Raw genomic sequence first — 22,735 nt, 5'->3', positions numbered from 1 at the left:
ATCATTCTGATTACTTACATCTCATATTTATGTACAAACGATCCCTGAATCAATAGAAGGGTAATGCAAAAACCTGTGTACCTTTGTCAGCAAAGCCGCCATTTTGTAAGAAACCGGTCAGCGGTAGTGATGTCATACGTCAACATTGTTCTACATATTAGGCAATTTCTTTGAGGTGAAGGTCGGTTGAACAAGAGTAAACACAATCGCCATATCCTTCCAATATTACACTGTCAGTATTATGATGTATATTTTGCGGATAGTTCGGATACTTTTTGATGAAACTGACTTCAGTATCTACATTTAGCCTGGTTCAATATCATATCATACCTTCATATAGGGTTTACGGTGTTTTATTCTTTGAAAGTTTTTGATTGTTTGAATCATATTTACATAAGAAATTGACATATTTATTGCAATACACCATATTCTAAACCTTTACACAAGTGTTAGAAGATCAAACGTAGCCATAACTGCAACTACTTTAGTTCCTATGATGTACAATATTCAATTTATTTGGACTAATACTGCAATTTCATATGAACAGGTTAGTGAACGGTGATATAATTCAACCTTATATGCAAAACTGATAATATTAATGACAATGATGTATGTATGGTATGAAATGTACATGCACACATATTTAAAGGAATTGTCTTGTTCATCGCATAATTTTGTGTCGTTTTATAGACAAAAGAATGATGCATATAGATCGGCAAGGTGCGCGTTTGTTGGAAACGTTTTATGATTCGTTATCATTGTTTTCGATAATATATCCAATTCATATTCGATTAAATAATATTGTGATGATAGGATATCAAACTCTAACTACTTATAGGAAAATTGTTGAAAAATATACATACCATCTCATGTGTTAATTCGGACAAATCTTATATTCATATTCTAATATATAGTTCCATATATGAAAAGCTATCTTTTTGCATCTTCCATTGCATACTTATGAAGAAAAATAGCTACATAATCATAAACAAACAAAATTCTTATCCCAAACAAAATATTCGGGTGTTGTGAAATATTATTTTTATTTACGTTAAATTGATGCCAAACAGGTGCGCGTGTGGTTCACAATAAGATACACTGTCAAACCGTCTAATTGTTGATATATTCAGGACACTATTTAAATGGAAAAAAAAGTCATTTTATGTTTTGTCTAAAGAGTGTTAAATTCTGACATAGAAGTCTGGACCTTTTATACAATTAATGGAAATTAAGTGAGATATATACTAATCAGCATACCAATGTCGTCTTTTTCCGACGTCGCAAAATGCATAAACAAGCGATGACGTCACTAAAATGTTGTATTATTTTCAGCAATTTCGTTACATTTGAAGATATGGCTAGTACTCTGGTAATAACGATGCAAAATTAGTCAAATTACATCTACACAAACAGGAGAATGTGGGATTCTTAGAACTAATTTATATATCGGATAGGGTCATTCAAATAGCTATTAGGTGCTTTCACATGTAGTACGTTGTCATCTTTTCTTATAAATTGTGAAACTACCAAAGCGCATCCGTTCACATTGGGGAACTTTGAATTGGAATAGTGTTGTTCACCATGAATATGAAATAACGAAAATATAGCGTCCGTATCCACAACAAATTCTCTCCAAGTGTGTCTGAGTTACATTGACCTAGTGTTACGCATAACGGAGTTATGCCCCCTTATCATTGTACGTGTATGACCTCTCTGTCGTCGTTTGACATCATAGAAGAAAATCCATTTTTGACATTTATTGCGAGTCATTTTTAATGTTGAGCGTATAACGTTATGCACAAGCACATAAACCCAATTCATATACACTTATGTCGTTCAGATATCAGGCTGTATTTTCCGTAAAATTTTAACACTTTCCGTAAAGATGCCCTATTAAAAAATTCGTAACACAGTGCTTTTATCGGTGCGCGATAAAAAGCGGAGAAATTTACTGTTTTTTAACGCATAACAAAAACTTTGACAACATTTAGCAAGGTCTATTTCTCAAACCGGCAAGGTAGTTGCACTTATATTTATGCCAACGGATAGGAAATTTAATATTCTACATTTCTGTGTAATTTTATAGCCTTACGTAGATCCAGGACCACGCGAGAGCAATTCTCGCACAACGTTCAATGAAAATGTGCGCCTGAAAAAAAACTCGGCAGCCAGGGGGTTAAAGCCGCACTCAGCAATATTCCAGCTATATGACAGAGACAATCCACTGATCAACAGCATGTGCATCAATCTTCTCTATTCGTATAGGATGACATGTGTCGACCAAGTCCCCGAGCCTGACCACCCGATCCCGTTAGTCGCCTCTTTCGACAAGCGCGGGTTACTGAAGACCAGTTCTAACCCGGATCTTCACGGGTCTGTATGCAAGAACATATTCGAGAATGTTGCATAGTAATGAACTGCATCGTGTCCCATGAACGTTGGATCCAGGACAAAATCCACCCGGATAAAATCCACCCGGACAAAATCCACCCCAAAACTGCAACCTAGGACAAAATCCACCCGGACAAAATCCACCCCGGACAAAATCCACCCCTAATAAAATCCACGAAAAAAACAAACTAATGACATGTTTAGTCACAGAAATGAATTTTATTCAAATCAGTCATTCATAATCGATAACAAAAACAACCAAAATACATATGTAAGCACATTTTGCATTTATATATATATGAATTGCACATTTTCACATTTCACATTTATGACTCATGCATGCATCAATACATATATAAACATGACAACAGCATATATTTTTACACATTCAGACATATCTATGACTAAACATCTTGCCACATTTCAAAAACGCAAACAACGGCCGACGCCGTGGAGAAAGTCCCCGAGTGTCCTGTCCTTCGCTGCGTAGGTCTTGCACAGACCTTCAAGGCGTTCGTGGAGACGTTTGGTGGTGGTTCTGGTTCTTTTCTTAGGGGGCTGACCTCTTTCGGACCTGTAGATGGCTGTACACGCAAGACCGTTGTCTTTTCTCAGACAGTCGATCAGTAATGATCAAAGTGTGAGACTACTTAATGATACATGAAAAAGGATTAAGTAGTGATCAAAATGTGACAAATGGAGAAACCTTTAATGTTTGAAACAACATCTAGGAACAACAGCCAATTAGGAAAACGTAAATCCTATCAAAACAATGCTTGAGAAAAACAACTTGATCAAAGATAGCAATATGAGAAGGGTGGATTTTGTCCATTTTTTCAGAAAAACAACTTGATCAAAGATCAGGACAAACTAAAACTTTAACAATAGCAATTTGAGAAGGGTGGATTTTGTCCATTTTTTGTTAAGAAAAGGTGGATTTTGCCCGGGGTGGCAATTTTGGGGTGGATTTTGTCCGGGTGGATTTTGTCCGGTCACCATGAACGTTCAAGCTACATGACAGGTGACATGACAGGCCATGTGTTGTCCTGCAGGACATCGCGATGGGGTGGTCAGGCTCGCTGGCTTGGTTGACACATGTCATCGGTTCATTATCTCGAGACCAACAGCTTTGATGAAATATTACTTATCATTTTCTACTCAAGACAAAACTTGGCGACTCTGTACATATAAAGCATAAGCTATAAATGAAATGAAAACCAAAACCATAAGAATAAGTTTAACTCCATCATAACAGAGAGATGCGAGTATACAGTACACAACATGGTATCAAATTTAACATAATAAATAGCTGATGACAAAATCTACAGCCAATGGGCGTGAAGCTCTCTAATCATGTGTCCGACACAGATCGTATGTGGGGTGATTGGGGAGCCCAGTGGACCATTTTTTTTTCCCGTCACTCGCAAGGCCCAGGTTCTAATCCCCACATGGATACAATATGTGAATCACATTTCTGGTGTCCCTACCGTAATATTGATAGAATGTTGCTAAAAGCGGCGTAAAATTAAAACTCACTCACTCTCACGATGATGATGATGGTGATAGGATTTTTATATAGCGCACATATCCTCACATCCACGCAACTAGTACATGCTCAAGGTGCTCTCATGGTATGTACATCAAGTTCACAAATACACGGGGTCACAAAATGAAGCAAATATACAAGAAAATTATTTACAATTGCATCACAGGCACACATGATTCATCTTGCTTATCTGTATTCATGGTGTGGATGGGTTGATTGAAATATAGGTCGACAATTTGACATTTATGTAATGAGTGAAGGATGGACAGTGGCCACTCAACACTTGGATCACAACAACAACATCCTGACCCACATCCTGACCCACATCCTGTCAGGATGCGTCCACTCCAGTGCGACTGACAATGTGCGTTTACTTCCGCAAATCACAGGATGTTCTTAGTCTAAAGCATGTACAGTGAGTGAGTGAGTTAATATTAAACGTCACATCGGCAATATCTCAGCCATATCGTAACGAAAACAATTTATACAATATAAAGAGAGAACATTTTGAAGATTAAAACCTGTCGATGGACAGTAAAACAACTAGAATATCACAATTGCAACTAAAACTAGTGTGAAAAATTAAAACTAATAGCACTATTTGGACAATACAATATAATAACTGGCTATAGATAACCAGCGACTGAAGGTAGATCACCAAACTAGGGACCATAGGACTTACAGTACTTTTGCTACCTGTATGGACCCTGAAGCATGTACAGACCATCCTGCAGGAGTTATATTTCCCAATTCTTAAATGTGAGGTGGAATTAAAAACGATGTTCGTTTTTTTTTTAGGACAATTACTTTTCTTAGTGACATGGAGCAAATTATTCCCCAAAATTTTAAAAGGTGCTTTGTGCACTTACGCTTTCTGTCCGACACTACCAGTCACATCCGTAATTGTAAAGCTTTTACACTGCTGATTACTCGTAATCAAAGTTCCATGTTTTCATTTTAAGAGAAAGAGGTGGGTGGGTTTTTAAAGAAATCCGTAAAAGTGTTTGTGATTGTATCTGCCACATTACAATTTCCACAGTCTGTAAAATCCGTGTTTTGTGGTGTGTACCTGTCAATCTTATTACACAGGAAAGTATTTCATTAACGGTATGCTTGATATCCACCACTGTCAGTCTTGTCCGTAATGGTAAAGCTTTTTCTACATCGATGATGATTCATTTTTTAAAGACAGAAGTTCCATACTTTCTTTTCACTCACTTTTTTCCAAGTATGCAATAATTTCGGTATTATTCGCCCGACGAGCTAGAGCGAGGATGTCCTCTCCTGTGTCTGAGACATGATAGAGACCTGCCTTGTGATCCACCAGCAACTGAAAGACATCAGCATGTCCACATGCAGCCGCCATCATCACCGGTGTCCAGTTGTACCGACCTTGGACATTGATGTCATAGGACGGGAGCAGGTACTCCACACAGTGTCTGTTGCCTCCACGGCAAGCAAGGTGGAGTAAAGTGTCTCCAGCTTGGTCTTTCTCAACAAGATCTGGACTACTTTGGATGAAAGTCTTCAGGATAGTTAGTTCCCCTCTTACCAGAAACTTCATCAGCTCTTTCCATGGTGTCACTTTCTTATCATGTTTTCTGCCCAGTTGTTTTATGACTTGTCTGCTCCCAAGTTTAAGGGCGAGAGTAAGGGCGTCGTCTCCAGTGTTGTCAACTAAAGACAAATCTGTCCCTTCATCTTTCAGGTATTTGAGTACAGCACCTTGTGTATGTAGTACTGCCGTCATGGCAGGTGTCAAGCCCATATTGTCCTTGGTGTTGACATCAAAGCCATCAATGATGTGTTTCAACACGGCAAGCTGCCCATGACGACTGGCAAGATGTAGAAGAGTGCGTCCATCTTTGTCCACTAGCGTGCTTTCAGCACTACTTGACACCAGGTTTTTGTAGACAGCAATATGGCCGCCGCAGACTGCCCTCATTAAAGGAGTCTGACCATTCTTTCCTCTACAGTTGATGTCAAAGCTGTCAACCACTTCCTTTACAATTGCCACATTTCCCCCTTGACAAGCAGCATGGAGAACATTATCACCCTCAGAGGTAAGCGATGATTTACCGGCCCCTCTTGTTGCTAGCAGATCGTAAGCCTCCTTCTTCCCACTGAGAGCTGCCATCATTAATGGTGTAAATCCATCTTCTCCAGGAACGCTTACATCAAACAGCAGCAGGAGAAACTCAATAACTAATGTATTTCCACCCCGGCATGCAAGATGGAGAATGTTGTTGCTGCAGTCATCAATCAGTTTGAGGTCAGCTTTCTTCGACACCAGAAGTTCGACCACTTCATTCTTCCCAGCCAATGCTGCAGCCATTACTGGAGTCCGGCCATTCTTTCCCCTAATGTTGACATCAAGACGTAGTGTTGACAGAAGTGATTGTACAATAGATGTATTGCCTCCTTCACACGCCAGGTGAAGTATTGTGTCACCGTATAAATTGTACACAGACATGGAATTATGCTTTGAAGAAAGAAGATCAAAGGCATCTTTCCTTCCTGACCAGGCTGCATTCATTACCGCTGCCCAGTCATTGTTTCCACGACAATTTAGGTCAAACCCTTCCCCTATCAAATAGTCCACAATGGAGCAGTTACCACCCTGGCTGGACAGATGAAGTATTGTATCATTGTTGTCATCAAGTGTTTTGAGATTGGCATTCTTTAACACAAGAAGTTTGAAAACATCAGCATTGCCTGCCTAAGGAGCCTTCATAACACCTGTTCTCCCAAGGTTTCCCTGACTGTTCAAATCCGCCTTTGGCAGTAGAGCCTTCACTATGGCTTCATTTCCTCCCAGGCATCCTAAATGAAACACCGAGTTGTTATAGTCATCCGTTAGAGAGAGATCAGCCCCTTCGGACACGAGAAAGTTGAACATAACCTTGTGTCCATTGACAACCGCATACATCACTGGCGTCCACCCGCTGCCTCCACGACTGTTGATGTCAAATTGTGGGAGAAGGTGATTCACAATGGAGACATTTCCTCCGTGGCAAGCAAGATGGAGGAGATTGTTACCATCGTCATCAGTCAGTTTAAGATCTGCTTTCTCCTTCACAAGCAGGTCATATATATCCTTTCTTCCATTCACGGCTGCCTTCATCACCGGTGTCCAGCCATGTTGACCTGGTATGTTGATGTCAATGTGTGGCAGGAGAGTCTGTAAAATTGACGTATCATCTGGCTCACATGCCAAATGAAGGAGGCTGTTGTTGCCATCATCTCTCAGATTGATGTCAGCTTTCCGTGACACAAGAAGGTCGAATATTTTCTTCTTTCCTGAAGCTATTGCACTCATTATGGGTGTCTGACCATGTTTACCAGGAGAACTAATATCCATCAGTGAAGTCATGGAGATTTTCCCCCACTCACATGCCAGATGAAGCGCCCTATTGATGATGAAATCTGGTAAACTTTTGTGGTTCAGTAAAACATTCAATACATCCTTCTTCCCAGCAAACACTGCACGCGTGACTGGTGTCCAGCCGTCTGCTCCTTGACTGTAGATATCACATTTCAGGTCGTTCAGTAGGTACTCTACAACTGAAGCTGTCCCATATTCACTAGCAACATGTAGGAAACTGTTTTTGTCATCACCACTGAGTTTTGTAGGATCTTTATGACCTATGATATATTTTAAACTATCCTTGTGTCCAGAGGCAACAGAATACCAAACAGGTGTCCATCCATTCAAATCACGACTATTGATGTCACAGTGGGGAAGAAGTTTTGCCATAATGGATTTGTTCCAAGTGAAGCAGGCGTAACAGAAAATATTGTGCCTGGCATGATTTGGCAGGGAATCTGTATCTTTGATCATTTGATGTAATTTCTTGACTATTTCCTCTCTTTTCCATATAGGGTGCATAATGTATGTGCTTAAAGTTCCATCATAGACAAGAGAGCCAACCATCCTGTCCACCAGTGTTCCACTGTATGGGTCTGAGAAAGGAATGATTAGCTGGTGTTCATTGACAGGAATTATCATGTCGCTTTGCTGATCCTGCACATGTTTCATGAGAAACTGGATGCTGAAATGTCTACGAACAAACTCAGGTTCAGTGCTGTATAAGACAGACACACAGACATCATAAATCACAGAATGGGAAAATGTTGTTATGTTTCCTTCCGTCAACAATGAACCACAAAGACTCCTGACAGCTTTAGCTACACTATGGTTGGTTGATGTTGGCACAAGAGTCCGAACTGCCTGGAGGTGAGTCTCTAGGGCTGGGTCGGATTCTGTCTCCAGCTGACCAACGTTCAGCTGCCCGTCACACAGGAGCACCAGGATTAGAGCAGCTGACCGATCATCAAGCCGATGGATAACCTCAAGAAGTTCAAGTTTGACAGTAGCTACAGGATTCTTCATGAAGGTGTCATGGCTTTGTTGAAAAGCAGCATAACTTGACAAGAGTTTGCATACAAGAGGAAATCCAATAGTTTGTTTATCATTTCCACTAAGTTCGATCGAATCGACATCTGCTTTGTATCTGTAATGGGATTTATATTTCAACAACATTTCATTCTTCTCCTCGTCTGTGTAGCACAACGATTCTGTTCTGGTCAAGTCTGCTATTGTACAACTGTTGAAAAACCTGAATGTCTGGCCTTTTAGTTGCGACATTGCACGTTCTAGGATGGTGGATTCTGAGGTGAATATGAGAAACATGTTTGACTGATTGTCTCTCCTTCCTTCCTCCCAAGACTCCTGATGGTAACTCTCATATCTTCCTTCAGACCTGTTCTTACATTGTGTGAGGTGCAGATGCAGCTCATACAGAAGATGTGTGTAAGACGGGGCACGTCGACATATAGCCCAGCCTTCTGAAATATGTCATCAAATATCAGACATACGTCTTTGCCATCACCCTGCCAGTCAGACAGCTCTACGTTATCGAGATCCTCAACCAGTACCAGTTCATACCCCTGCTTCCTGTATTCAGCTCCCAGCATCAGGGCCATGGATGTTTTACCTTCTCCAGGAGCTCCACTGATTGTCACGTGATGGAACTTCTCTAACATTTCTCTCACTTTCTCGAAGCTTTCAGTCTCAACAAACAAGGCTCGTGTATTGTTTGTATTTGGACCCAATGGATCTGCACGGAAAGAGAAATATATTCATTTGAGACAAGTGAGAGGTAAATGCAAGGCAATGATTCAGCGAGATTATCATTAAGTAATTATTTGTATTGCTACTTTATTTGCCATGCAAGTGATTTGTCAATGTTTCTTTCATATCCATGTAAATAAATAGCACTTGACTTAAACATATATGTTGTTCAATAATTGTCATCAATCCCAGTATTTGTTCTCCTGTATACCTGATTCTTGGTAATGTTGAGCCCAACCAAGCACCAGTCCTGGTCAAAGAACTTTTAGCACAGATATCGAGCAATGTCTCAATAAACATTTCATGCATAATTCATTTTCTTGGAAGGGAGTATTGCGGAGAGAGAGTGAAGCATATACAATATAGAAAAGACTGAGGGGAAAAGTACATTCTAGAACCGGTTTTAAGTACTTTCTAGAACCGGTTTTAAGTCAGAAAGAAGGCTTTAACCGAGTCTGTGTACATAGTCAACTAAACTATTATCATGGAAGTTCATAAAACACTAGCCTGGACAACCTCAGCCCAGAAAGCTTGTTTCGTATGATTGATTTGCGACAGAGTACCCATGATTGTTTACTGTTCACAGAACAATCACTTTTACAGGACCATTAACAATTTGGTAACCATCCATTAGTTAGAAGAACAAACAAAATATCCAAACATCATGGACAGATGATTTAATGTTAAATAAAGTTGGCTTGTTTGTTTGCAAGTCGATTATAAGTTCTCAGAAACAATCACCCCTTTTACAGAAAGTTTTACAACATGAAATACACCCAGAAAGTGATGTAAATTACAGGAAAGTATGGGATTAAACGCAAACTAACGGTAGTTTGTACTCACTGGCAGTTTCTGCCCTATTCTGGTCCATCAAGGGAACTGAAAATAAGGGAACACCATGTTAGATGAAATTCCTTCAATATGTTATTGAGTCTATACACGATAAACAACATTTATTATTTTCTTAAGGGTGAAATACTGTAAATATTTGTGAAAATCAAAATGGTATTTTCACTGAGTAGAATAACATGTTATTTCACTGAGTAGAATATCACTTTTGCCTGGAACTCAAGGGCTAGACTGTAGTTTCGTAATAAAATACAGACTTACTCGATGTCTCGAACAGTTATAAACAATGATAAAATAAACTGAATAGACTATTTTGTTAATGTTGTCAAATAGCACGTATATTATTTCATGTTGTGGTCTCGATGAAATACACATGATTTGTAAACCAAAGTCACCGTGTTCTTTACTCTGATTGGTTGGAAAATATGATCGAATGGTATTCGATTCCCGGAAACTTTAAAACTATTCACTGCGTATTGACACGTACAAATATCGCACACAATTGTATTGTTGTGTCGTCAGCAGTGGTGACGTCATTCAAATCATATTGTGACGTAAAGTCGGAATGACGTAACAAACGAGCAGTTCCAGATGCTACTATGGGAACCAGCTGAAACAGCCGGCTGATGACACTTCACTGCTGTACCCATACCTGATGTCAATGAGTGCGGACAGTAAATCCCATGGTTTCCTTTTGTGTTTACAATGTCGATAAACATCATGTGTTGGCCAATTTCTGGGTGTTATTGAGTATTTGATGCACGGGAATATTTCATTTGAAACACCCGACTAACGCCGAATGAAATATTCCCGTGCTTCAAACATTCAATAACACCTGGAAATCGACCAACACATGATGTTTATCTCCTAATTTGACAACATAAACAAAATATCCTCTATGTATTTACTTGTATAACCGGTTCTAGTATATACATGCACGGACAGAAGAAGCAGTGGGACTTAAGATGATCGGTATTATATATAATTCTCATGTCCCAGAATGGACAAAATATAGAATAACGCTTGAAAAAATCTAATTGAAAATGTTTTTACCCTTTATATGATATATTATCTATACATGAAAAATTTAAATCCAGCCACTCATTCAAGGCCTTTAAAGTGGTGTTTGACACAGATCGCAAACATTATTAATGATCTATTCACAGCTATTTTTCCTTAACCCCCCTTGATGCCGAGTTTTTTTTCAGGCGCACATTTTCATACGCTTTGAAAAGTGAACATTGTGGGAGAATTGCGCTCGCGTGGTCCTGGATCTACGTACGGCTATAAAATTAAACAGAAATGTAGAATATTCAATTTCCTATCCGTTGGTATAACTATAAGTGCAACTACCTTGGTGGTTTGAGAAATAGACCTTGCTAAATGTTGTCCAAATTTTTGACAATTTCTCGGCATCCGGGGGGTTAAAGGTAAATAAAGGTCAAGCTGATATCTGTCTTCTAAGAGTTGGGAAGGAAAACTGTATTTTTCACTTTTTATATTACACCCGGGCAAAATTTCCACAACGGCGGAGAAAACACATACATGATTTGTTTTATGATTTTATGTCAGGCGGGGAGAAGGAACCACAGAAATACTTTGTGACGAACTAGTAATCATCTAAACGTTAATTAAGCACTGCCCACTTTTCAGAAAAGTTCAACATTCAAATCATGAAAAGTGCAATTTCCTGTCTGACTCAATGTAAAGAGGATTGATTTTGCTGAAGGGATGTCCTGCACTATCACTACACAGAAAACGAAGCCGATGATTATCTTTGATACCAATTTATTGGAGTTATGCGAATAAGCGTCAAAACGACCATTTCATTAGGCCTGAAAAGTATCACTGTCCAGTCCATACTGGTATCTGCAATGTCAAACGTTCAACGTAAATATGCTTGTTGTCATCATGGCTATCTCTAGAAACTGTTTAGTCAGTATCGGGAGTATCCACCTCTAACACGAATCACATTTTCAAGACGCCTTCTCATGCTTGAAATGAGACGTCTGATTCTAAGCATCGGGATTCTCTGCCACTCCTCGTGAAGAGCCTGTTGCAGTTCATCCATATTCTGCACAGGAGGATCTCTGGCTCTCACTTGGCGCCCAAGATAATCCCATAAATGCTCTATGGGATTAAGATCCGGGCTTTTGGCTGGCCATGGAATAGTGTCAATAGCATTGTTCCTCAAATGATCGACTACTGCTCTGGCACGATGAGGCCTGGCGTTATCATCCATGAACAGGGGACGACTGGCAAGTGTGTGATTGTCAAAATGGGGTATTACGGCAACATCCAAGATGTCACGTTGATAACGTTGTCCGTTTAACGTTCCCGGTACTGTGATTAGGTCCAGCTTGCAGTCGTAGGACACACAACCCCACACCATCACTGAGCCACCGCCAAAGGGGACCGTTGGTTCAATCATTTCCGGGTTATAAGCTTCATTGCGGCGGCGCCAGACACGGCTGCGGCCGTCAGTGACGTGCAAAAGGTAACGACTTTCGTCCGACCAGTGGACTCTGCGCCAGTATCGGAGATTGTGGTTTTGCCTTAACCTGCACCACGCCAGGCGTTCTTGCATGTGTCTGTCAGTGAGAAATGGACGTCTGACTGGTCTACGTGCACGCAATCCTGCAGCTCTTAACCTCTTTCGGACGGTATTCGTGGACAGTCTGACGCCCACTCGCCATTGTCTACGGAGGTCTTCAGCATGGGTCATTGGATTGCGTCTGGCTAAGCGAATTAAGGCCCTGTCGTCACGAGCACTAGTTTTTCTTGGACGTCCAGGTCTGGGTCGGTCTTTGACGTCTCCAGTTTGCACGTGCTTTCGTACCAGTCGGCTAACAATGGTGTGATTGAGATTCAAATTGATACCAATTTGACGGCATGATAAACCGGTTTCATGCATGCCAATGATTCTCCATCGTAGGTTCTCGGATAGCCTACGTCTCGGCATGTTGTATTGGAACAGTACAATAAGATCTGTTGCTTCAACGTTCAAATTTCAGCCACCAAGTATCAAACAACAATACTGTGTTTTCAGTCGAAAGACCCCGTGCATGTGTATCGAGCACGTGCATCTTCTATGTATTGCGCAGTTTATGTCTGCGATACGTGTGATGCACGGGCAATACAGGCATATAGCATACTGTGAAATTTCATTATCCTTACTTGACACTAATTGATAATATTTACTTTTGAATTTGGTGGTGCTTAATTAACGTTTAGCTGTATAAATGTCTTGATAGAGCTTCAAGAGGCTGAACGTCTACAATGGTGCAGAGTGGAATGTTCGCAGGCAAGATGGATGACACTTTTGTTCTCAGATGAGACTCGGTTTCTTCTCAGACGTACTAATGGATGTTTACGTGTGAACGAACGTTACGCCGATAATTGTGTACAGCAGGTCGAAAGATTTGGTGGTGAAAGTGTCATGGTTTGGGTAGGTATCCATCATAATGGCCGGACAGCTCTTGTGCACGTGGCTGTTGCATTGAATGTGGTTCGCTATAAATACGAGATTTTGCACCGTCACGTCATTCCCTTCATCAACGTCAACGGTGGATCTTTCCAGCATGACAATGCTCGACCTCACGTTGCACGTGTTTGCCTGGACTTCCTCCAGCAAAACAACATTCAGGTGTTACCATGGCCTTCTCGGTCACCCGATTTGTCCACATTGAATATCCATGGGGTACTCTTGACCGACGCTTGTGCCATTGTAATCCGCCACGTCAGACACTACAAGAGCTGGACTTCAGCAAGAGTATCAAGACATTCCACAAGACAGCGACTGGCATCGCCTTTGTTCTACGGCCGTCGCTGCCAAGCAGTGATCGATGTTCATGGTGGTCACACCAGATACTGACATTTCACTCTCACCAAGTGGCTTTAATAGCCCTCTCTTGTTTTACCAAACATTTTCTGGAAAATCATGTTTTAAAAATGTGTGAAGTGATTATTTTTTTGTAACTGAACAATGATGTCATGGTTGAATCAATTATATGCACTCAGCAAATAAACTCCAAAACAGCATGTCTTGTTTCTTGTTTTGAAGAGTATATGTTAAATATCAGTTAGGGAAAGCAAAGTCAAGGGAGGACGCAAATAATACTACACCAGTCATATTCCAGCTTCATTGACATACTTACCTTCTTCTTGAAACCTGCAAGTAGAAAAGTTGACAATCACAATTGGTCGATGATTTCTATTTTGGTATACTTGAATCAGTGAAATGAATTGTCAAGTTAAAAATGTTTCCACTGCTTCCTAAATGCAGAGTTTCTACACTATGCATTAGATGTATTATGTATGCTATGTCAGACAGTGTATGTTCACATTGAAGTAAAAACGTGAGGTGATGTTGCATGATCGTTCGTTCTGTTATTACCTGCTCTCAATGTTGGCTTCTCTTCTCCTCCTCCGTTTTCGTCTGCAAAGAATCACAATTATGAGAATCTTTTGAAATTCAATCTTGAACGGTATTTGAATATATTTGAATATGTTTTTTTGTGTTTTCGGTATTTATTAAAGATCAGACATGGAACATATCTCCTTTGTTGATGGAACTTGTAGCTATGGTTGTAGTGAAGACCGTGATACACCATTGCTAGTTCCCAGTATAAAACACGTAGTCAGCGGTACACTTACACCATGTAGATCACCACAGCCACTATGACCAGACAGAATATGATGAATGAGTAGTTGTGTCAGCTGTACACTTACACCATTCAGACCACCACAGCCACTATGACCAGGCAGAGTATGATGAATGAGTGGTTGTGTCAGCTATACACTTACACCATGCAGACCACCACAGTAACTATGACCAGACAGAGGATGATGAATGAGTAGTTGTGTCAGCTGTACACTAACACCATGCAGATCACCACAGCCACTATGACCAGACAGAGTATGATCAATGAGTAGTTGTGTCAGCTGTACACTTACACCATGCAGACCACCACAGCCACTATGACCAGACAGAGTATGATGAATGAGTAGTTGTGTCAGCTGTACACTTACACCATGCAGACCACCACAGCCACTATGACCAGACAGAGTATGATGAATGAGTAGTTGTGTCAGCTGTACACTTACACCATGCAGACCACCACAGCCACTATGACCAGACAGAGTATGATGAATGAGTAGTTGTGTCAGCTGTACACTTACACCATGCAGACCACCACATCCACTATGACCAGGCAGAGTATGATGAATGAGTGGTTGTGTCAGCTGTACACTTACACCATGCAGACCACCACAGCCACTATGACCAGACAGAGTATGATGAATGAGTAGTTGTGTCAGCTGTACACTTACACCATGCAGACCACCACAGCCACTATGACCAGACAGAGTATGATGAATGAGTAGTTGTGTCAGCTGTACACTTACACCATGCAGACCACCACAGCCACTATGACCAGACAGAGTATGATGAATGAGTAGTTGTGTCAGCTGTACACTTACACCATGCAGACCACCACAGCCACTATGACCAGACAGAGGATGATGAATGAGTAGTTGTGTCAGCTGTACACTTACACCATGCAGATCACCACAGCCACTATGACCAGACAGAGTATGATGAATGAGTAGCTGTGTCAGCTGTACATTTACATCATGCAGACCACCACAGCCACTATGACCAGACAGAGTATGATGAATGAGTAGTTGTGTCAGCTGTACACTTACACCATGCAGACCACCACAGCCACTATGACCAGACAGGGTATGATGAATGAGTAGTTGTGTCAGCTGTACACTTACACCATGCAGACCACCACAGCCACTATGACCAGACAGAGTATGATGAATGAGTAGTTGTGTCAGCTGTACACTTACACCATGTAGACCACCACAGCCACTATGACCAGACAGAGTATGATGAATGAGTAGTTGTGTCAGCTGTACACTTACCATTACCCATGTAGACCACCACGTAGTTGTGTCAGCTGTACACTTACACCATGCAGACCACCACAGCCACTATGACCAGACAGAGTATGATGAATGAGTAGTTGTGTCAGCTGTACACTTACACCATGTAGACCACCACAGCCACTATGACCAGACAGAGTATGATGAATGAGTAGTTGTGTCAGCTGTACACTTACACCATGCAGACCACCACAGCCACTATGACCAGACAGAGTATGATGAATGAGTAGTTGTGTCAGCTGTACACTTACACCATGCAGACCACCACAGCCACTATGACCAGACAGAGTATGATGAATGAGTAGTTGTGTCAGCTGTACACTTACACCATGCAGACCACCACAGCCACTATGACCAGACAGAGTATGATGAATGAGTAGTTGTGTCAGCTGTATACTTACACCATGCAGACCACCAGAGGCACTATGACCAGACAGAGGATGATGACGACGACGATAGGAACGATAATCACAACGAGATCTGCCGCTGGCTCTACGGGAGACGCCTCTGTTGTTGGTAACGTTGTATGTGTCGTCACCACTGTTTCTTTAACGCAAGCAAAATCAAGACGAAATTAGTTTGGCGAACAAAGACACTCTCCAGAAGGTTCCGTTCTTGAACACTCTTGAGTCAGACTACAAGGGTATATTCTAAAGGCTCAGAAAAATTCGCCAACTAGCACGCTACAAAATGTGTTCTGTTAAGACATCACGTATTCTGGACTGATTTGGAAGCTTAAACATATGGTTTCTGCATTACATTACATCTAATGCACCTTGCTAAATGTGGCTTCTTGGAAGAAATAGTTATGTTGTTTTGAAATCAAGAAATTTGCTTCCTTGTGATCGTGCGTGGAACTACGTACCTAATGTCTCATTGCAGAAACCCCCTTTGTAGGTCTGTTTACAACCTAACGTACAATGTCCGTTTCCGGGATTGCAGGTTTCCTTTAAACAGCCTCCGCTGCAGGATATATTACACTGGTCGCCATGGTAACCACGAACACATCCCTCAGAACATTTCCCTGTGTCCTTCTGACAGTGTATGAGGTTTTTCCGTTGGTCGGGGTAACAGTTGGAGGGGCAGGTCTTGTCGCAGTTCTCGCCATATATTCCCCAGGAGCATTGCTCATCGCCAAGAACGTTTGAAGCTTTAATAGAATTATGTAACAGACACAAATGCAACAGTCAAATATACCCACAAGATAGTCAAGATAAACACATATGTCCATGGTAAGTGATAGCAAGTCTAAGTTTGGAATGCTGTCCCGCAACCTCGAATATATATACAAACTTGTCATTTAAATCATGCTACTGTTACACATGTTTCTAAACCAGTTTAGATGTACTCACCGAGCAACAGCAAAACCATATGCAGCCACATCACTGAGAGTTGACTGGCGTCACTTTACCTGGCAGAAATGAACCAACAATCAACACAAACTTCAAAACCATAATAAGTCGGTTGTTGAATATCTCATTCCAGAAGTATTTCTTGCCACATCACTGGGAGCTGCCTATCTGTTACTTTGCCTGCTAGAAAGTGTATCGTCAAATTAACACAAACTTCAAAACCATGGAACTAAGCAGCTGTTTACAATCGTGGTTGTAGCGACATTTAACAACAATCCAGCTTTACGACGGATGTCTGTAAATAATTGTGTCTTGGCCAAACAATCTAATTTCTGACATCTTGAGCATCGATTGGGATACGGAAGCCTGACCACCAATCCCATTATATTTAGTCGCGTCTTTCTACAAGCTCGAGACCGATTGAAGCCCATATCTTCTGGAATGACAACCCTTATAATGAAGGGGTTGCCTTATGACGCTGTACTTCACCGAATGGCGGTAGCATGATGATACAGAGGAGATATGTGAATGATGTTACTAGATACAAAAACAAGATGGGGGAATCCGTTGTGGAGTGTGTGTGGATATGTCGCCATTGCCTGATGTGTTACACCTGTACTTTAAAAAGGCATGCTAGATCTGTACCTCAACAAACAGTACATGGTGTGTTCCATCCATACTTCCTCGCACACTAAACGATGTGTACTTCTACACAGAGTGTCTGATGTGTTAGATCTGTACTTCTACACAGAGTGTCTGGTGTGTGAGATCTGTACCTCTACACACAATGTTGGATGTTTTAGATACGTACTTCTACGCACAGTGTATTGTGTTTTAGACCTGTACTTCTAAACACAGCAATTGTTGTGTAAAAACTGTACTTCTACTCTCTACGTCTGATGTCTTAAATCTGTACTTCTACACATAGTGTCTGGTGTGTTAGATATAAACTTCTACACATAGTGGCTGATTAGTTAGATATGTACTTCTACACACAGTGTCTGGTGTGTTAGATATAAACTTCTACACATAGTGGCTGATTAGTTAGATCTGTACTTCTACACATAGTGGCCGATTAGTTAGATCTGCACTTCTACACACAGTGTTGGATGTGTTAGATACGTACTTCTACACATAGTTGCTGATTAGTTAGATCTGTACTTCTACACATAGTGTCTGATGTGTTAGATCTGTACTTCTACACACAGTGCGTGGTGTGTGAGAACTGTACTTCCATACACAGTGTCTGATGTGTTTGTTCTCTATTTCTACACACAGTGTCTGATGCGTTAGACATGTACTTCTATACACAGTTGGGCGATGGGGTAGACTGATAGTTAAAGCATTCGCTCGTCATACTGAAGACACAGGTTCGATTCCCCACATAGGCACAATGTGTGAAGTCCAGTGTCTAGTGTCACCCGTCTTGATATTGCTGAAATATTGCTAAGAGTGGCGTACAGTCATACTCACTCACTCTATACACAGTGTCTGGTGTGTTTGATCTCTAGTTCTAAATGAAAAAATGTTTTAAAACAGATTTTCAGTGTCTAAAAGGCTTTTTCTTAATATATATCTTAGAATTTAGTTCTTTTCTACATTTTTGAGTATAGAAAAATTATTAACCATAATACTATTCTACAAAATATTTGGTTTTGTTTTCCTCATTGACTCAAACAGTGAAAATGTTAAAATATTATATTCTAGTGTCTTGCTGAGTAGAATCAACAATTCACCATGTGATGAGTTATATCATGCAATTTTTGCTTTGCATATGTACACTTCTTTTATTGTGCCTTGACTGTAAACTTAAGTCTTTGACTTGGTAAACAGCCATATTGTCAACAAAGGTTACCAGGGGGGATAACTCTAATCAGGAGTACTTACTTACAACTGATTAGACGTCTCACTATATATAGTTTGAGGACTTGACACACACAACTTATATTGGGGACCAATATTTTCAGTTTTCCTCACCTGACAGATAGGCTATAAACAAACACTTGAGAAACAGTATTTCCCAAAGGTTATATAATAGGGGTAAAAACCTCTGTTGAACCTGATTCTTTCTTCTTTGTGGTGATAACTGCACCTGAATTTGGACGTTTTGTCAGATGTTATGTAATATTTGAGGGATTTAAATGTGTTATTGGTCATGTTAAATGGTTTTTGAAAAGAAAATTATCTGTGATTTAATAAATCTCGATTGCATGTAGAATTCACAATAATTGCTGCTTGTGTTCTATACCTATGTTTAGGTGCTCATCTTTTTGCTGAATATATATAGGAAATGGAATATACACATTTTGGAGGGAATTTACTAAAGGATTACGGTATTACCATTATTATGCATTCTAATTTGTTATACCAGTTCAAAAAACCTGAGGGCAATGAGATGTTGATATCCTTTCATCAAAATCTTGGTGGAAATTAGTACAGCACAGCATTTTAATTTTTTACCTTGTTATACCAGCAATACAATAACACATGATTGCTCAAGATTATATTTCTATTGCAGGTGACATCAAACCATCATAGTCAACTATGGCAGACATTTGTAATTCTCCATCACCAGTGGAAAAAAAGTATACTTGTATAATATGGGAAAAAAAGCATCTGATGATTTAAGTACATTTTCCAACATATCATAAAACACTGCTGAGGGCCGCAAAGCTTCGTCATAATGAAGTCATTTTGGAAATTGGAAAACAAACTGATGAAGATAAATTTCCATCACTTCTTTATCACAGGAATTGCCGGAGCAGGTTCACTAATGAAAGAGACCTATAACAATTCATGACGCCTGGAGATGGGCAAACAGCAACAGAGCCAAGGGAGACATCTGTGCGTAACAGCAAGTCGTCAGCTGTATATGAAGCTCTTTGTTTATTTTGCACAATAAATAAGTACATCAAAGGATCAAAAACAAGGGGCACATGGGTAAAATCATCACAGTTGAGAACAAATGACACACTGATGAGAAAAGCCGTTGGGAAATTGGATTACAGAATCATAGCAGCTACAAGCCGGGAAATTGTTGCAGCAGAGGCGCACTACCACAGCAGTTGTTACAGATCTTATACAAGAGAGGATAATAAACTTCACCACTCAACTTCAGTCACCAAAGTCACAGAAGAAGAGGAAAATTATGAAGAGGCTTTGACAGCAGCATCTGGTAAACTTTTCATGTATATACGAAACACTGTATTCCAGAATCCAACTGTAGTAAAGATGTCAGAGATAACCAACAGACTGAGGAACTACATGGAGGAAACACTGTATTCCAGAATCCAACTGTATTATAGATGTCAGAGATAACCAACAGACTGAGAAACTACATGGAGGAAACAATGTATTCCAGAATCCAACTGTATTAAAGATGTCAGAGATAACCAACAGACTGAGAAACTACAAGGAGGAAACACTGTATTCCAGAATCCAACTGTATTAAAGATGTCAGAGATAACCAACAGACTGAGAAACTACATGGAGGAAACACTGTATTCCAGAATCCACCCGTATTAAAGATGTCAGAGATAACCAACAGACTGAGAAACTACATGGAGGAAACACTGTATTCCAGAATCCAACTGTATTATAGATGTCAGAGATAACCAACAGACTGAGAAACTACATGGAGGAAACACTGTATTCCAGAATCCAACTGTAATATAGATGTCAGAGATAACCAACAGACTGAGAAACTACATGGAGAAAACACTGTATTCCAGAATCCAACTGTATTATAGATGTCAGAGATAACCAACAGACTGAGAAACTACATGGAGGAAACACTGTATTCCAGAATCCAACTGTAGTAAAGATGTCAGAGATAACCAACAGACTGAGAAACTACATGGAGGAAACACTGTATTCCAGAATCCAACTGTATTATAGATGTCAGAGATAACCAACAGACTGAGAAACTACATGGAGGAAACACTGTATTCCAAGATCCAACTGTATTATAGATGTCAGAGATAACCAACAGACTGAGAAACTACATGGAAGAAACACTGTATTCCAGTATCCACCTGTATTAAAGATGTCAGAGATAACCAACAGACTGAGAAACTACATGGAGGAAACACTGTATTCCAGAATCCAACTGTATTAAAGATGTCAAAGATAGCCAACAGACTGAGAAACTACATGGAGGAAACACTGTATTCCAGAATCCAACTGTATTATAGATGTCAGAGATAACCAACAGACTGAGAAACTACATGGAGGAAACACTGTATTCCAGAATCCAACTGTATTGAAGATGTCAGAGATAACCAACAGACTGAGAAACTACATGGAGAAAACACTGTATTCCAGAATCCAACTGTATTAAAGATGTCAGAGATAACCAACAGACTGAGAAACTACATGGAGGAAACACTGTATTCCAGAATCCAACTGTATTATAGATGTCAGAGATAACCAACAGACTGAGAAACTACATGGAGGAAACACTGTATTCCAGAATCCAACTGTATTAAAGATGTCAGAGATAACCAACAGACTGAGAAACTACATGGAGGAAACACTGTATTCCAGAATCCAACTGTATTATAGATGTCAGAGATAACCAACAGACTGAGAAACCACCTGGAGGAAACACTGTATTCCAGAATCAAACTGTAGTAAACATGTCAGAGATAACCAACAGACTGAGAAACTACATGGAGGAAACACTGTATTCCAGAATCAAACTGTATTAAATATGTCAGAGATAACCAACAGACTGAGAAACCACCTGGAGGAAACACTGTATTCCAGAATCCAACTGTAGTAAAGATGTCAGAGATAACCAACAGATTGAGAAACTACATGGAGGAAACACTGTATTCCAGAATCCAACTGTATTATAGATGTCAGAGATAACCAACAGACTGAGAAACTACATGGAGGAAACATTGTATTCCAGAATCCAACTGTATCATAGATGTCAGGGATAACCAACAGACTGAGAAACTACATGGAGGAAACACTGTATTCCAGAATCCAACTGTATCATAGATGTCAGAGATAACCAACAGACTGAGAAACTACATGGAGGAAACATTGTATTCCAGAATCCAACTGTATTAAAGATGTCAGAGATAACCAACAGATTGAGAAACTACATGGAGGAAACACTGTATTCCAGAATCCAACTGTATTAAAGATGTCAGAGATAACCAACAGACTGAGAAACTACATGGAGGAAACACTGTATTCCAGAATCCAACTGTATTAAATATGTCAGAGATAACCAACAGACTGAGAAACTACATGGAGGAAACACTGTATTCCAGAATCCAACTGTAGTAAAGATGTCAGAGATAACCAACAGACTGAGAAACTACATGGAGGAAACACTGTATTCCAGAATCCACCTGTATTAAATATGTCAGAGATAACCAACAGACTGAGAAACTACATGGAGGAAACACTGTATTCCAGAATCCAACTGTAGTAAAGATGTCAGAGATAACCAACAGACTGAGAAACTACATGGAGGAAACACTGTATTCCAGAATC

At 40.2% G+C, this 22,735-nt stretch overlaps 3 protein-coding genes across 3 annotated transcripts in view; all 3 read right to left on the bottom strand.

Moving 5' to 3' along the window:
• Positions 1-5,147: 5,147 nt before the first annotated feature.
• LOC124264508 (ankyrin repeat domain-containing protein 50-like) lies at positions 5,148-6,272 on the bottom strand. Its single transcript, XM_046699245.1, has one exon. The coding sequence runs from the start codon at positions 6,270-6,272 to the stop codon at positions 5,148-5,150; it is 1,125 nt and encodes a 374-aa protein (XP_046555201.1).
• Positions 6,273-6,656: 384 nt separating this feature from the next.
• On the bottom strand, positions 6,657-8,330 carry LOC124264507 (putative ankyrin repeat protein RF_0381). The gene has a single exon (XM_046699244.1). It carries the CDS (start codon positions 8,328-8,330, stop codon positions 6,657-6,659), a length of 1,674 nt encoding a protein of 557 aa, XP_046555200.1.
• Positions 7,692-22,735, bottom strand: part of LOC124264517 — a 166,090-nt gene continuing 151,046 nt past the window's right edge. Inside the window, exons 7-13 of the mRNA XM_046699257.1 lie at positions 16,738-17,004; positions 16,323-16,418; positions 15,402-15,447; positions 14,317-14,358; positions 14,078-14,091; positions 9,915-9,950; positions 7,692-9,057 (exon numbers count right to left, since the gene is read on the bottom strand). Coding sequence (XP_046555213.1) covers positions 8,594-9,057; positions 9,915-9,950; positions 14,078-14,091; positions 14,317-14,358; positions 15,402-15,447; positions 16,323-16,418; positions 16,738-17,004 — 965 coding nt within the window. The 3' untranslated portion in view covers positions 7,692-8,593. The remainder of the gene's footprint in view (positions 9,058-9,914; positions 9,951-14,077; positions 14,092-14,316; positions 14,359-15,401; positions 15,448-16,322; positions 16,419-16,737; positions 17,005-22,735) is intronic.

The sequence above is a fragment of the Haliotis rubra genome, unplaced genomic scaffold, assembly GCF_003918875.1.
Source record: "Haliotis rubra isolate DU_JTF1 unplaced genomic scaffold, ASM391887v1 Scf929, whole genome shotgun sequence".
In the NCBI taxonomy this organism is placed as follows: domain Eukaryota; kingdom Metazoa; phylum Mollusca; class Gastropoda; order Lepetellida; family Haliotidae; genus Haliotis; species Haliotis rubra.
This window is presented reverse-complemented; position numbering and strand designations above follow the sequence as displayed.

Excerpts from the sequence above, each read along its gene's own strand:
- LOC124264508 (XM_046699245.1), bottom strand. The coding sequence starts at position 6,272 with ATGGCTGCAGCATTGGCTGGGAAGAATGAAGTGGTCGAACTTCTGGTG.
- LOC124264507 (XM_046699244.1), bottom strand. The coding sequence starts at position 8,330 with ATGAAGAATCCTGTAGCTACTGTCAAACTTGAACTTCTTGAGGTTATC.